Genomic DNA, 16,522 nt, shown 5'->3' with positions numbered 1-16,522 from the left:
AGCAGGGAGAGAAGAAAAGTCCTAAACAGGCTCCCAGACCAGGAGGAATGCAATTCAGAGGACAGAAGCCTAAATAATAACAGTGATGGTAATGTGAGGCAAGGTTAAGAGAAAAGGGCTTATTTATTCAGAAAAAAATAAACCTGAAGGGGAGACATGATACCTGTCTACAAAAAACACAAAGGGGTATTTATAAGGAGCTCAGAAATAATTATTCTTACTTGTCAACAAGTACAGAATAAGAACTAATAGGTAAGATTACCTCAGTATCTGCAACATTCCCTTGAGCTTCCCCAAACTTACTATAGGAAAGACTGTGGATATGGAGGCTAACTTCAAGTATTTACTTATCTAAGGTGATTGTCAAGTGTTCAAAATGTCTCAATCATAGTATTAAAGAATATATCTGGGAAAATACTGGCTAAAAGATAGCAGAAACTTAAAGGAGTTATGCAGTGGGTGAAGTTGCCACAGTAAATTGCAGCATTGTCAGTACTGGAAATACCTGAGGCTAGACCACATATCCTGCTGCACTGTCCGACTATGCTGGGAGGAGGACAGGAGGCAGTGCATGTGGTTTTAATTATTGCAACTTTATATTTAAATATCTGGGTGTACCTGGGAGCTAAAATTATACAGTGCAGGTAATTCCATATACTTGGGGTGCTGCTGTCAGACCTTCCATTTTCCAATCCTGGTCCCACACATCCCAATGCTGGAACCCCCACTCCTCTCATATAAGCGTAAGGGGGATATAAAGAAGGGGGAGGGTTGACTCCCTGCTGTACTAGTCATAGAAGCCCCAAACCCCCTTTCTTTGCTCTTTTAAAGGATTCCTCCTTTAAATCATTTACCACTAACATGGTCCCAGAACTGCTCTAGATAGAAATACCTCCCACCTTCAGTCAGGTGGTGGAGTGTAGTGTCCCTTCCCTCCCTCCCGCCCCAACCTGGTCTGGCTGTACTGCTTCCTGCCTCTTTACCTCCTTACTACCAGCCTGCCAGACAAGCCCTGCTGCAATTAAAGGGGGCAACTCACCTTTGCTGTCCACTGGACAAAATCCCCCACCACTTGATATGCAGTGTGGGCAATATCATAAATGCAATCCACATTGCATAGCCTCTATATACCAGAAGGGGCTGGAAAATTACTTAGCCAAATATCCAGTGATCAGAGGACAGGCTAATTCCCTGCTAACCTGTTAGTCTGACTCCACTGGTCAAAAACACTGTTCTCATGTTTTTAAAAAAAAGCAGTATCTGCCTTAATATGACAGCAGCTTTCTGTCTATCAAGGATGGTTTAGGGAAGGGGTTCTCAAAACTACTATTTTTTTCATAGTTCAGATCACACCTAACAGAGAAATTCCCTCATGCATCTTCATGATCACATAGACCACTTAGCCTCCCATTTCCAATCACATCATCATTGTGGCAACTACAACAATTGCTTATATTAAAAAGTAGTATCAGGAAAGTATTTATGTATTTTTAGGTCTCCTTGGAATAATAAATGTTTGACCTTCTGGAAATCAGTTAATCACACTGCCTACTTCTGTTTTTCATCTCCTCTCCCTCTCCCATCTGTACTGTTTTTCTCAACTGGAAAGGAGGAAAAATGCTAGCGCCACATGATTAGTTAGCAGCTCACTACAGGTCACAGTTTGAGAACCTGTGGTTTAGAGATTGACCAACTAGGTACCTGGGTTGAAATGCTTCACTTGCGATGCCACTACTATCTATATGACTACCTAAAGTGAGAACCAGGGCAGAATTTGTCCCAGTGAAATTAATCCTACCATGATACACAGTAAGAATGACTCTCTTAATGAGGTTCCTTCCAATTTAAATGGTTCTATGATCATATCATCTCTAGAATAATTCTATCTAAAGATAGTCTGTCATCTTTTTTGCCTGTTAATAATTTTTTCCAATAATTTTTTAATCTCAGTTTGTTCAACATAGTATCAAATTTTTAAGATGCAAAAAACACACTACCATCTTCAACCAGATTTACTTATTCCTGTATTTGTATTCAAAATCACTGTCAATTGCTTCTTCCTTTAAATAATTCTCTAACATGCTGGAACCTATTTTGATCTAGCATTTGAGAGCTTCATAATTATTTACCTTTGATGCTCTAAAACAAAAGGAAGTAGATTTTGTGTCTGATTTCCCTCTGTCTAAAAGTGAAAGACCTTGTTCTTCAGTAAGTGCCAAGTACTGCCCTGTTGTAATGTGTCGAAGGCGGAAAGGTTGTCCCCACTTGATGTAACTGCCACTCCAACTAAACAAACAGATAGCAAAGATTAATCTCCAAATTACATGAAAAGAACATTTCCACTTTGAGCTTTAAAAGACCTGCTGAAAATTCTAAAAAAACATCATATTCACAAACAATTCTGCCTAGATATCATATTTTCAATATTTCTCTGCACCTTTGTATTACAGATTTCTTTTTATTAATATTAATAGATAGACTAAAATAAGTCAAGTAGCAGGGGAAAATATTTAAATCAAGCTATACCTCTGGATAATCCATAGCAGAAGATCCTATCAAACTCCTAGTAATTTAGTGGGAGCTACAAACAACACTGGCCCAAAATTACAGTACCTTATACGAAGGGGTTCCACTCTCCACAAGGATCTTGCACGAACACCAGCTCCTCCTGTTTCATACAATACCCTCCTGCAGACAGATTGAAAAGATCATCTCCTTGTGGTTACTTATAATACAAGGATTTTATAACTTATTACGTTACTGAACACTGTTTTTCCAGCCACGTTAAGTGGAAGCGAATAGAGACCAGATTCCTACTCATCAACTGCACTGTCTATGTAAGAGTTTAAGTTGATCCATAACCATCTGATTTTTGTTGTTGTTAAATTTGTAGCGACTATAGAACAGTAGCTCTCTTTCCTCAGCTACCTCCTTCTTAGGTGCTGATAAAAAATGTTCGAACTTCAAAAACACCAGATCAATTTTATGTCACCTGATTGTTCACAGATATCTCTAATTCATAGAGTTCCCCAATCACAAGTACGAATTAATAAGGCTGTATGTATATAGAAGTACAATAGTAAACATACTGGGCGCTTGGCAGTATGATGATGACGGATACCAGTCATAATATACTATTTACTGCCAAAAGGCAAGGGGTTGCTGCTGTGTAGCAATGTAGCCCCACGTCTGCCAGCCACATGTCTGCCAGCACCCAGATCGCCCTCAGCCTCTTCTGGGTGCTTAGCAGACAATACTTGGCAGAAAATAGTATACTACGACTGATAGCCATCATCATCAAGACAGTTCGATAGGTGCCAATGATTGATGGCCACGGCTGTCCGATGAGGACGGTTACCAGTCGTAATAAACCATCCACTGCCAAAAGGCAAAAGGCAAGGGGCTGGTGCAATGCAGCCCTACGGCTGCCAGCCCCACAGCTACCAGCACCCAGATCGCCGATGAAGGCTACCAGTCATGCTGCACCGTCTACCGCCAAAAGGCAGTTAGCTATAATTATATAATTATATATATAAACATAATTATAGATAACTGAACACATTCAGGAGCTGTAACTTACAGCGACCTGGGTAATCAGAATATCAATTTCAGGGTTTGAAATTCATTTCTAGACCAATATCTGAATTTCAGAGATGGTACATATAATCTGTACATATTCACAAATAAAAGTACTATAATGTACTGTAATTCCAATTATATGTTGTGAGACAGTTATTACAATGCTATCTGTATGAATATTGCATTTTTATTGCTAGAAAGACTCAGCCCTTGCATTTACTAAAGGGAAACACTGCCTAAAAATATGAAAGAAAAATGTTGAATAAATAGCCCTCACAAAAACACTTAATTTAAGGAGTTAAGAACAATACAATAATTTTAAAAAGACAGACTCTCTCAAATGAAAGCTAAACATAACACCAATAGCCCCTGTCCAACCATTCAGGAAAAGGTATGAAGTAAGCAGTTTGGCTTCATACTATCCCTTGAAGGTCAACTGATTCAGGTTCTGCCAAATCAACAGGGGCTAATGAATTCCCGAGTTAAGTCCCTCCATTCCCTGTAACCAGCCTCTAAGCTCTCAAATATCAGGACTGTTATCTTAAAGGCATCAGCTGTTCTCAAATGCTGTGCTGGTGCATGGGGTAAGAGGCAGTCCCTCGGGTAGGTAAAACTAGCCACATAAGGCTGAAAAGGTAAGTATCAGCACTTCAATTTGCACCTGCAGGTTTACCAAAGGTATTATTTTTGGAATTTGATGGTGGTCATTGCTATATTTCCTTTTTTCCAATCAATGATTGGGCTCTCAGGAAAGATTTATGCAATTATTACTGTGTGTATACTTATGGTGTATGGAGTAACAAAGCACTGTACTCAAATATCATTCTGCTGTGCTGGAAGATGACTTATTTAAGGCTTATGCCTTAGTCTTTATCATCTTTATTTTAAGGTATATTTAATTGTTTTTAAAACATTAACAAAATAACAGTCAATTAAGTATGTTAATTATGAGAGTTCTGAAGGAGGGAGTATGAGAATTAAGGGACTACTCAACATTAATGCTTGATTCATATCAAGTCCTAAGTGTGTCTATCAAAATTTCCAGTTACTGATTCTTTTGTAGCTTTCACACACTTGTGGAAGGTAATCTGTGTGGTTTGTTTTTTCTTTCATTCTCAAGTGGGAGAAGGCAACAGGAAAGCATAAGAAATGCAAGAGTGTAGTCAGTAATTAGTATTTGTTCAAAGGAACACACCAAACAGCAGAAGTGTTTCCTTTATTAATATGAATGATTGAAACTATTCCAAAAAAATCACAGAGGGGTTAAAATTGACAGACCTAGAATAGTGGAACAAAAAGACCTCATAATGGGTCCACTTGGTTAGAAGATTAAAAATATGAAAAGTTTGACAGTCAAATTCAAATTTGATCCATGTAACATGATTTGGTTTCCATTTTACAAAGTATTGTTTAACAGGGCAGTTCAGACTGGTTTGTTTTAGGAATGTTTATCTTTTAAGATTACTGACTTCCAGGGTCAAGCCTGGCCTTTACACTGCAATGGTAAATATTACAACACTTCTGGTGCTTGGATGAAATGACAGGAGTGATGACCAGAAAATTGCTTACGCAAACCAAATCTCATTCCATTTACCTTTGCAGAGAGAAGACCTGCTCAGCCCTTAAGGGGGGCTGGACTTTTTCTTTATTTACATTTACTTTTCTGTTTTACAATAGAGTATGCAGCAAAGTAGTTTAACTACCCCTAAGTCTACAGAATTCCTGCTCTAACAAGCCTGTTAAAATATTATAGACCTGTGTACAAGTTACATCCCATTGAATAGATAATATCTTTTAAACTGAAGTTATATTCAGAAATGTGACTAAATTGGCATTGTGGGAACCATATAATTATTGTATCCTATGATTTTCACATTGAATCTGTTTACTATTGTTTTTATTTGCCCAACTGTCAGGCCTGCACACTCAACTTGTGATCTTTGTGTGCATTTTCACTTGCAATAAAGATTCTGCAGATCCAATTCTGTCCACAGTCACAGCATTCAAACCAACTCGGATGAAATTTCCACAGGTGCAACTGAGGACAGAACTTGACCATGCAACTGGAAACTGGTTTATACTACCACTGATTAGGTACAAGCTAGAAATCAGTCAAGCTCGTTTTCTTACAACAGTGTAGGCTCTGTAGTTCTAAACAAGATAAAAGAGTAGCATAAACTTTTGGCCACTAATAAAAGCAGAAAGGATAGAGAACACACACATGAATTAGGCCTGCTGAGTAAGAAAGTGCCATTTTTACATAATCACTTTTCTGAACATAACTGTTCTTTAAACATAACCTTTCCATTAACAAAAAAAAGCAGAGATGGTAATTTCCCTGATGCTGTCTTCCCAAAGCATTCCTAATAAACCTGAGGCAAAAACCATGTGCTACCATGTTAAAAATAATGTGAGCAGTGTGATGAATAGTGTGCTTCAACAGTATCTGTCCCAAGATGCACTTGGAGAGCTGTATTTAAGCATTGTTTATCAGCAGTCTTTAAAGGTATGTAAGCAACTTGAATATCTATCTGTTCCTAAATGACAATAAATGAAAAAAAAATTGACAAAGAGGTATGCGAGGTGGAATAAATAGGTAAGTAAAGTATTCTCACCACAACATAGGATCCCAACTCCACTGAGTTTGAATATTGTCCTCACACTTGTGATTTCTCCTTTAACTTACACTAAACATGTGAGACTCGAGAGCCTTCCCTTACAGCATCAGAAACAAAAATCAACAAAGAGTCCTGTGGCACTTTATAGACTAACAGACGTATTGGAGCATAAGCTTTCGTGGGTCAAACATGCGTCTGACGAAGTGGGTATTCACCCACGAAAGCTTATGCTCCAATACGTCTGTTAGTCTATAAGGTGCCACAGGACTCTTTGTTGCTTTTTACAGATCCAGACTAACACGGCTACCCCTCTGATACTAGAAACAAAAATGTTTATGATAATCTAGAATCAAACCTAATGGACAACAAGAAAAATGCCATACTGCATGGGACAGGCTTCAGAATAACCTTTGTTATGTGCATAAGACAAGAGTACACACAAAGTTCTAGATACAGTTTTTTATGTTAGGTTTTCCCTAAGAGTATATTGCTACGCACAAACCTGTATTCTGTCTAACCACACAAAGCCAAATATCCAAAATATTACTTGACCTGTTTTGTGATTTTAACAGCAACATGAAGATATTATTTATGCACTTAATTTGCTTGCATCTTAGGGAAAAGAAAAAAATGAAATTTTCTTTGCTTAATAATGATAGCATTTAACTAGTTCTAATTAGGCTGTGAAGTTCACACATATAGGTGAATGGGATCTGAGAAGGAACAAAGATCACATTGTGCTGTTGTTTCTTGCTTACCGACATTTTCTGCAAGATTGGATTACACTGGTCTACAATTTTTGAGAAGTTGTCTGCTTCAGAGATAAAATGTGCTATTTATTATGTATTTTGATGTGCTGAATTCAAATATGACAATTAAAACAACTGATTGGCTACTGTTTCTAAGATATTCAAGTTTTTACATTTTATGTCTATGTATATTGTGTAGATAATAGAGTTTTAATCATAAATTGTAAACCTAGGTCTTTTCATGTGTTTATGGTTGCTTTACATGATAATATTTCACCTGTCCTGTTTATGTAACACTTTAAAAATCAGCAAAAGGGTTATATAAATAAAATTTATTATGAAACAAAAGGCAAAAAACTATTATGTACATAGTTTAGTCCTATTCAGTGTCTACTCGGCGCTTCTTGGCTTGTCTCTTGTATTCATTAAATGGAGCATCTCTTGTCACAGTCCAGCAATAGTCTGCAAGCATTGATGGGCTCCATTTGCCCTGATAGCATTTCTCCATTGTTGCAATGTCCTGGTGAAATTGCTCGCTGTGCTCGTCGCTCACTGCTCCGCAGTTCGGTGGAAAAAAATCTAGATGAGAGTGCAAAAAATGTATCTTTAGTGACATGTTGCAACCAAGGTTTTTGTATGCCTTGAGGAGGTTTTCCACCAACAACCTGTAGTTGTCTGCCTTGTTGTTTCTGAGAAAATTTATTGCCACTAACTGGAAGGCTTTCCATGCCGTCTTTTCCTTGCCACGCAGTGCATGGTCAAATGCATCATCTCGAAGAAGTTCACGAATCTGAGGACCAACAAAGACACCTTCCTTTATCTTAGCTTCACTTAACCTTGGAAATTTTCCATGGAGGTACTTGAAAGCTGCTTGTGTTTTGTCAAAGGCCTTGACAAAGTTCTTCATCAGACCCAGCTTGATGTGTAAGGGTGGTAACAAAATCTTCCTTGATTCAACAAGTGGTGGATGCTGAACACTTTTCCTCCCAGGTTCCAATGACTGTCGGAGTGGCCAATCTTTCTTGATGTAGTGGGAATCTCTTGCACGACTATCCCATTCGCAGAGAAAACAGCAGTACTTTGTGTATCCAGTCTGCAGACCAAGCAAGAGAGCAACAACCTTCAAATCACCACAAAGCTGCCACTGATGTTGGTCATAGTTTATGCACCTCAAAAGTTGTTTCATGTTGTCATAGGTTTCCTTCATATGGACTGCATGACCAACTGGAATTGATGGCAAAACATTGCCATTATGCAGTAAAACAGCTTTAAGACTCGTCTTCGATGAATCAATGAACAGTCTCCACTCATCTGGATCGTGAACGATGTTGAGGGCTGCCATCACACCAGCGATGTTGTTGCAGGCTACAAGATCACTTTCCATGAAGAAGAATGGGACAAGATCCTTTTGACGGTCACGGAACATGGAAACCCTAACATCACCTGCCAGGAGATTCCACTGCTGTAGTCTGGAGCCCAACAGCTCTGCCTTACTCTTGGGTAGTTCCAAATCCCTGACAAGGTCATTCAGTTCACCTTGTGTTATGAGGTGTGGTTCAGAGGAGGAGGATGGGAGAAAATGTGGGTCCTGTGACATTGATGGTTCAGGACCAGAAGTTTCTTCCTCTTCCTCGTCTGACTCAAGTGAGAATGATTCTGGTGTATCAGGAACCGGCAGTCCTTCTCCGTGGGGTACTGGACGTATAGCTGATGGAATGTTTGGATAATGCACAGTCCACTTTTTCTTCTTCGACACACCTTTCCCAACTGGAGGCACCATGCAGAAGTAACAATTGCTGGTATGATCCGTTGGCTCTCTCCAAATCATTGGCACTGCAAAGGGCATAGATTTCCTTTTCCTGTTCAATCACTGGCGAAGATTTGTTGCACAAGTGTTGCAGCATATGTGTGGGGCCCACCTCTTGTCCTGATCTCCAATTTTGCAGCCAAAAGAAAGGTGATAGGCTTTCTTAACCATAGTGGTTATACTGCACTTTTGTGATGCAAAAGTCACTTCACCACAAACATAGCAGAAGTTATCTGCACTGTTCACACAAGTACGAGGCATCTCTGCTGACTTTGGCTAAACAGAAATGTGTCCCTTTGCAAAATCAAACACTGACAAATAAGAGAGCACGACACTGTATGATTTCTAGAGCTGATATAGGGCAATTTGTTCAGCAGAGTGATGTAAGCTTCGTTATGATTGCAGCATCCATGACTTCTAGGAATAACATGATGCAATTCATATCATGTATGACGCAATACCAGCTTCAGATTGCATCATTCATTGTTTTGCCTAAAAAGCAAGTACTGTCCAAACCCAGTCATAGATTTATTCATAGATCCAGTCAAAGATGTATTTTAGTCATTTCTGGTTTAAATTGAGATCCCTTCCCTTTATAACTCACTTATCCTCCGCCATTCCCAAGTCAAGGGTCGTATATACTGACCCAATAGCATATCTTGAAAACTAGAGCCAATCAACAATTTTAAGCATCATTTTCGTTCTCAGTGACCCAGAATTAGTAAAGTTTGACTACATTTATTTCAGAAGCATTTTGGCTGTAGAGCAGTGTAATTATCAGAGAAGTAGCCCTTCTATTATTCTTGACAATGAAAAAAACATACAATTTTCTTTTTAACTGAAATTTTAGAATTTGCAGAATATTGTATAATGTAGTAAAAAAATCTCAAGGATCAGTCATTTTTCCACTGATGCAATTTTTTCTCATCCCTGATGTTCAGTCAGGGGTTTGGTTGTCCCCACCACACCCTTACTGTTGTTTGGGGTTGTGTGTGTGTGTGTGGGGGGGGGGGATTTGCTGTGTGTGTTTGAACAAGGAACTATCAACATCATTGAGACTGTTGCAGCAACACACAGAGATGCAGCTCTCAGACCCCTATGTTTTGATCAGGCAGGAAGAATGTGCACTGGGCTGTCACAAAGGGTCAGGGCTTCCCTAGGCTCTACTAACATATGTTAGCAAATGCCTAGTATCAGGCTCAGAATTTGTCTTCATTCATGCATTGTTTTAAGTCCTCCACCCCAGAATAAACAAAGCTCATACTCCTCAGTGAGGAGTCAGTATTTGCCAAATTTCAAGTTAAACACTTTGGTCACTTTTTGCTTAAGACTTAGTAAAAATGGTGGTTAGACTATTTTTACAATTACTATAACTCCAGAAAGAATGTTATTTAACCCTTCTTCCAAAAGGTTCACCTTCAGACAGAGACCAACCATAGAAAATTTTAGCCCCATAAGTAAATGTTTCAGAAAATTACCAGGCATGTGAAAGCAAGATTTATAATAGCAATTGTGTTTGAACCTTTTCTATAGAAAACACAAATACCACCCTCACCTATTTAATGTATATGTAATACATAGAATTATTTTAAAACTGAAATTGCTTTTCTATATTGCAAGACCTTTTTCTTCAATAAAACATATGTAAAAACATGAACCTGTTGTTTGTATATCAGGAGTGATAACAAGTATGTGTTGTATGAATAGGGAATGCAAATGATTTGGGGTGAAATTCTCAAAATATCCACAAAGCTCTTTGTAATCAGGTCTGTAAGGAGTTGGGGTAATAAACTCCCCTTCCGCCAACATGGGACAAGCTACAGGACCCCAGTAGAAACTCCTCACAAGGCAGCGTTTCTGTTTTGCTGAAGTAGTGACTACTGCTCCTTCATGTTCCTCAGCAGGCATCTGCATAAGCAGGATTTGCAGAGGAACTTCCTCCAGTTCTCCCCTTCATGCCATCCATCAAACTCTAAGCTGGTGCAGGGGCTCCTTTTTGGTACACAGTGAGCCCAGGCCTTCTTGTCCCCTGCAGCTGCTGCTCTGCCTGTGGCAGGAGAACTAAGTCCTTCCGCGAATGGGCCTTCTGTCACCGTGTGAATTGTACCATTATGAACAGCTGTCTTTGTAGAAGTCTTTTAAAAATTAAATGTCTTTTCCACAAAAGAAAAGACCATCAGAGATGCACATCTTAGGCAGCTCTATTAATAGTAACACAGGAATTTCAGGTTGTCTGGAACAGGTTGAGCAAGTGGACTGTAATACTCAAAACCCTTTTCTACAAGCAATGTACTGTGAACCAAAGTGATTTTCAGTCTCTCTTATGTAGTTCTTACTAATTAATTTTGCTGACTCTCTTTTTTCCTACATCTGTTCCTATTTTTCAAATTTATTTTGTTTTGTAGAATCTATGTGTGATTGTTCTGAACATAAAGCAGTTCAAACTGGATACTAATGTTTATTTTTTCTGAAATCCTGATGATGACAATGCAACTCCAAACCAATCTCAGTACATTATATCACTGCTGTGGGTAAACTTCAAAAACTATTCCAGATGGCATTCCTAGTCAGATGGGAATTTCTCCTGTTCTTGAAATACCAATTTGTAATGAGCTGGCCTTGCTTCATTAACATAAATAATAACTTTTTCAATTGTACCACTGTATTTATACAGTGTTTTCAGAATGCATATAAAGCTGCCTGTTGAAGCAGGAACACTGGGGAGTATTAGACACTTGCCAAACATATATTTAAAAATAAAGTGAGAAAGACACACACACATAAGATAAGAAGAAGCCTAATGACTGCACGACTCATTTTCATGTTTTTAGTTGCAACTGACTTCTAGTGAAATAATAGCAAGTAAATTAGTCCCTGTGATTTCTCTACATACTGAATAAAATTGTACCATTATTTACACCAGTGCAACCCCACTAACCTCAGTGAGATTGCAAGAGTATTATGGAGGTAAAAATTTGCCTCACTATCAGTACCAGGCATTCAGAAATTGTATAAAAGTTCTGCGCGTTCGTGCGCACACACACACTTTACAGTTTTATATTTACTCACACAAAGAAAATAGTGAGAAAAAAAATTTACTGACAAGTGAAGCTGCACTTCGATTTTCAGGGGGAAAAAAAGTGTATAAAAATCCATGCTCACTCACTTCTGCTGTGAATCACTCTGGTCTGTAGATGGGATTGTCAAACACTCATCATGGCCATGAAAAAAACGTACTACATGCCCACCAAGTAGATATCCTGGAGAAGAATCATATTACCTAATTAACTTATGGAAACATTGATAAAAGCAATAATATTTGTGAAGTCCACAGTTGTAAAACCTGGATTTAGTCAGTATTTTATCAGCAGTGAAATTAAATAAGTACATACAATAATTTGTATGACATCAAATGTATTACTTTAGTATGATATTGTTTTCAACAAAAAAAGTCTGCATTGAAACTGAAGATGAAAAAGAAAATAAGTATCCCAGACATTTAAGAGCTAAATTAGGATTCAGAGATAGGCAAGTGGAAATTAAAGCTTCCATAATTACTATTGTTTTGAGTGGCATTTTGAAGCAAAAGCATAGTCAAATGCATACTACTATAGTTTTGAGATAGAAGTGAGTTTTCTAAATTATTGAAATTTAAATGTCTACCGTACAAAATGTCTTGTTAAGTGAAGCTATCAGCCCGTTTTGACATTTATAATGTGTGTCAAAATCAAAACTGCATAGCAATGGAAGGTGATTGGGGCAGAGAAAAACACTTAGCTATTCTGTAGATTTAGATTTTAATGGAGGCTATCTTTCCAACCCATTTAACACAAAGACTGCAGGTCAAATGTAGGCAGTTTGCCGCACTGCACAAAAGAAGAAACATGATTAATCAACATCTTACTGTGAACTGTTCTAACGTCACCAGTCAAATCTGTGCTTTTTAGTTTTTTAAAAAGAACATACCAGTAAAATTGGGGGAATGGTTAGAGCAGCAGTTCTCAAACTGTGGGTCGGGACCCCAAAGTGGGTTGCGACCCTGTTTTAATGGGGTCGTCACGGCTTGCATAAGACTTGCTAGGGCCCAGGCTTGGGACCGAAGCTGAAGCCAGAGCTCCACCACCCAGGGCTGAAGCCCTCACTGGTGGGGCTCAGATTACAGGCCCCCCGCCTGGGTCTGTTTGACAGTGAATCATTGATATCTACTCTGAGAATGATCTTTTAACCAGTTTTGCACCCACCTTCCAGTAATTTCATCTTGTTTGCTTATGAGAGTTTCATTTGGGGCTGTGTCAAAAGCCTTACTAAAATCAAGCTATATCAGATCTACTGCTTCCCCCCCATCCACTAGGCCACTCACCCGGTCAGAGAAGGAAATTGGGTTGGTTTGGCATGTTCTTGACAAATCCAAGCTGGCTATTCCTTATAAACCTATTGCTTAATAATTTGTTCCAGTATCTTTCCAGGTAACAAAGTTAGGTTGACTCATCTTTTTATTCCCCTTTTTAATCACAGGTACAGTTTGCCCTTCTCCAGTCCTCTCAGGCCGCATGAGTTTTCAGATAATTGCTAATGGTTCCAAGATTGTTTCAGCTAGTTCCTTAAGTACCCTAGGGTGAATTTCATCAAGCCCTGCTGATGTGTATACATTTTACTTATCTAAATATTCTTTAACCTGTTTTCCCCTATTTTGCCTGTGTTCCTTCCTCCTTGTTAATACTGTGTTGAGTATCTCGTCAACATTCACATTTTTAGTGAACCCTGAAGCAAAATAGGCATTAAACACCTGAGCCTTCTTGATGTCATTATTAGCTCTCCTTCCCTGTGATGCAGAATATCTACACTTTCCTTCGTCTTTCTCTTGCTCCTAACATATTAAAGAACCTCTACTTCTTGCCTTTTATGTCCTTTGCTAGGTGTAACTTATTCTGTACTTTAGCCTTTCTGATTTTGTCCCTACATGATTGTGCTAGTCTTCTTTACTCATCCTTAGCCATTCATCCTTGTTTCCACATTTTGTAGGATTCTTTTTTGATTTTCAGGTCATTAAAATGATCCTGATGGAGCCACACTGGCCCTCTTACTATTCTTCCTATCTTTTCTTTGCATCGGGATAGTTTGCAGTTTTGCCTTTAATACTATCTCCTTGAGAAACTGCCAGCATTCCTGAACTCTTTTTATCCCTTAGATTTTCTTCCTATGGGACCTTACCTACCAGTTCTCTGAGTTTGTTAAAGTCTGCTTTTGTGAAATCCATTCTCCTTATTTTGCTGCTTTCACTCCTTCCTTTTTTTGAGTCATGAAATCTATCATTGCATGATCATGTTTACCCAAATTGCCTTCAACCTTTCGATTTGCAACCAATTCCACCCTGCTGGACAGATTCAAGTCTGAACTGGCTCGCCCACTGGTTCCTTCCACCACTTTGCAAAAGTATATATATTCTCGATGTATAATGCAACACCTCCTCCCTTCTTCCTACTTGTCCTTCTTGGACAAGCTATACTCCTTATAGCAGTCATGATATTGATCCCACCGAGTCTGTGTAACACCAATTAAGTCACAATTTAGCTTATATACTAATAGTTCCAGTTCGTCCAGTTTATCCCCATACTCCTTATGACACTCTCCACAGTGTCTGCACCAGGAGAGTTCTTCCCGGACAGATGAGAGGCTTTTAGGGCTCCTATAAGCAGTGCTAGCCTTTTTACCTAACATAAAGAAGCCAGAGAGACCCCATATTTTTGCATTTAAGATGAGTAGGCATTTGCAAATCCCTGTTGCATCAGGATTTGAAAGGATATCTTTGTAAGAAGAATCAATAAGAAAACTCTGGAACACCAGAAAGAAAGCCTTGAATAACTTGATAGTAGTGACCCAAAGATAGATTGATGCTACATGTGATATATTGATTTCCATATGTAAATGGCCAAGTTTTAAAAATGTGACCTCCGTTTAAATAGGTGCACCTGCCTGCATGTACATTTTTCTAACACTACCGATAGACAGGTGCTATAGGCTTGCTGTGTATATGCACCCTCATATGCAAATGATAGAAATGCAAATTTTCAAACAGGTGAATGTAAAAGTGCATAATTAAATAACTGGATACATCGGAGGTTTACACAGACATACAGATATCTGCATGTGTAATCCAGATATCCATACTACACTGAGGTATTAACAAGCCTGATTTATGCTCATACGGAAATGTATGCACACCTTTGTGAACAAAAGATAAACCTAGGACCAGAATTTCTCACACTTAGAGATGCAAGTGATTATGCTTAAATAACTAATGGGCAAAGATGCATACAGAAATAATTGAAGCCACTTTTGAAAATCCGGCCCATGTATTCTAATATCAAGTATACTCTTTTCCAAAATACTGGAAAATAACCTTTTTGATAGAAAATTTTTGCTATAAAATTAACAATACTAATCATATAACAATACTAATAAAGCATTAACTGAGCCATTGAAAGTTAATGGCATATTTTATAATTAGTCCACAACATCCTGTGACAGGGCACCTTCTCAGGCTCACCAGCCTCGTCTGCTTTTTGCCTTGGCGAGACGGGCTTGGGTAAAATAGTCCCTCTTGGTGGCACAGGGGAAGTCCCTTCCTTCTCTCCACCAGTCTTTTTAGCTTGTTTTTCTCCCTTATGGGAGGGAATGCATCCTCCCCTCCTGGAGAGGCTCCCTGTCTTGCTGCTCCTGACCTACTGGCAGCAGGACTCCTTCTCTCTCTCCCCTTTTCCCTCCTCCCAACAGGGGAGGGTTTAAAAAGGTCTCAGGCAGCCCTTAGTTGGAATCAGTTGATCCTAATTGACCTCAGGTAACTCCCTCTCAGCTGATCCTAATTGATTCTCTGGTAGCCCCTTCTCAGCTGAACCTGACTGACCTGTAGATACCCCTCCTCAGTTGATAGGGAGGAGGGCCTTTTAAGCCTCTGAGACTGTTTTCTACCTCGCCCCTGCAGCTGTCTGTCTTGAGTTTATCACAATCCTTACACATAAAGCATGATTTTATGAGATTATTTCCATTCATCTTCTTTTTTAGTACATGCTCTGACTGCAAAACAGACTCTCTCTAATAGGCGTTGAAACATTCACAAGTTAGTCATAATTCTTCTTGCATTATTACAAATAGACAAAACTCTATCAAAATATTTTTGATGTTTAAGAGTAATGCACAGTTCATCCTCTGGGAATATTAATTGCTTAATTTATTTTAAAAATTAGTATATTCAGTATTCGTTATCTTGATGAAACACTGACAAAAGAAAGTTGTGTCCCATTGTGAGTCTCATCTTTAGTAATTAGATACAGTATCTTATATTTTAAATATATTCTGCATACATGGAACTTTGATAGGAGATGTGGTGTTACAATTTTTCTACATAATTATAGCAATATTCTGAAAATAAGGGTAGTCTTGCCAAAAAGCACTTGTGTTTGAGGGTTTTATTCTACTTCAAAAATTTGGCCTCAAAAGGTGATACAGAATGTAAAACCTTGAGGACATCTGGTACCCATGGAAGTGAAGATCTAATAGCACTGACTTGAACAAAGCATAATACAGATAGGCACGCTGCTCAAAATTCTCCCGTCAACCTCGCTACCACCTCTCAGGAAGGTAGAATACCTATCTCAATGGGAGAACACCTCCCATCAGCGTAGGTCGCATCTTCACTGAAGTGCTACTGTGGTGCAGTTGCATTGTTGCAACATTTTAAGTGTAGACATGCCCAATATCTTCTTACATGT

General features: G+C 38.7%; 1 protein-coding gene across 1 annotated transcript in view; it reads right to left on the bottom strand.

Moving 5' to 3' along the window:
- RYR3 (ryanodine receptor 3) overlaps nt 1-16,522 on the bottom strand; it is a 625,867-nt gene that overhangs the window by 452,899 nt on the left and 156,446 nt on the right. The window contains exons 10-12 of the mRNA XM_065402721.1: nt 11,920-12,013; nt 2,614-2,688; nt 2,130-2,286 (exon numbers count right to left, since the gene is read on the bottom strand). Coding sequence (XP_065258793.1) covers nt 2,130-2,286; nt 2,614-2,688; nt 11,920-12,013 — 326 coding nt within the window. The remainder of the gene's footprint in view (nt 1-2,129; nt 2,287-2,613; nt 2,689-11,919; nt 12,014-16,522) is intronic.

Source organism: Emys orbicularis, chromosome 4, assembly GCF_028017835.1.
Source record: "Emys orbicularis isolate rEmyOrb1 chromosome 4, rEmyOrb1.hap1, whole genome shotgun sequence".
NCBI lineage: Eukaryota > Metazoa > Chordata > Testudines > Emydidae > Emys > Emys orbicularis.
Note: the sequence above shows the minus strand (reverse complement) of the source record. Positions and strands in the feature narration are given on the sequence as shown.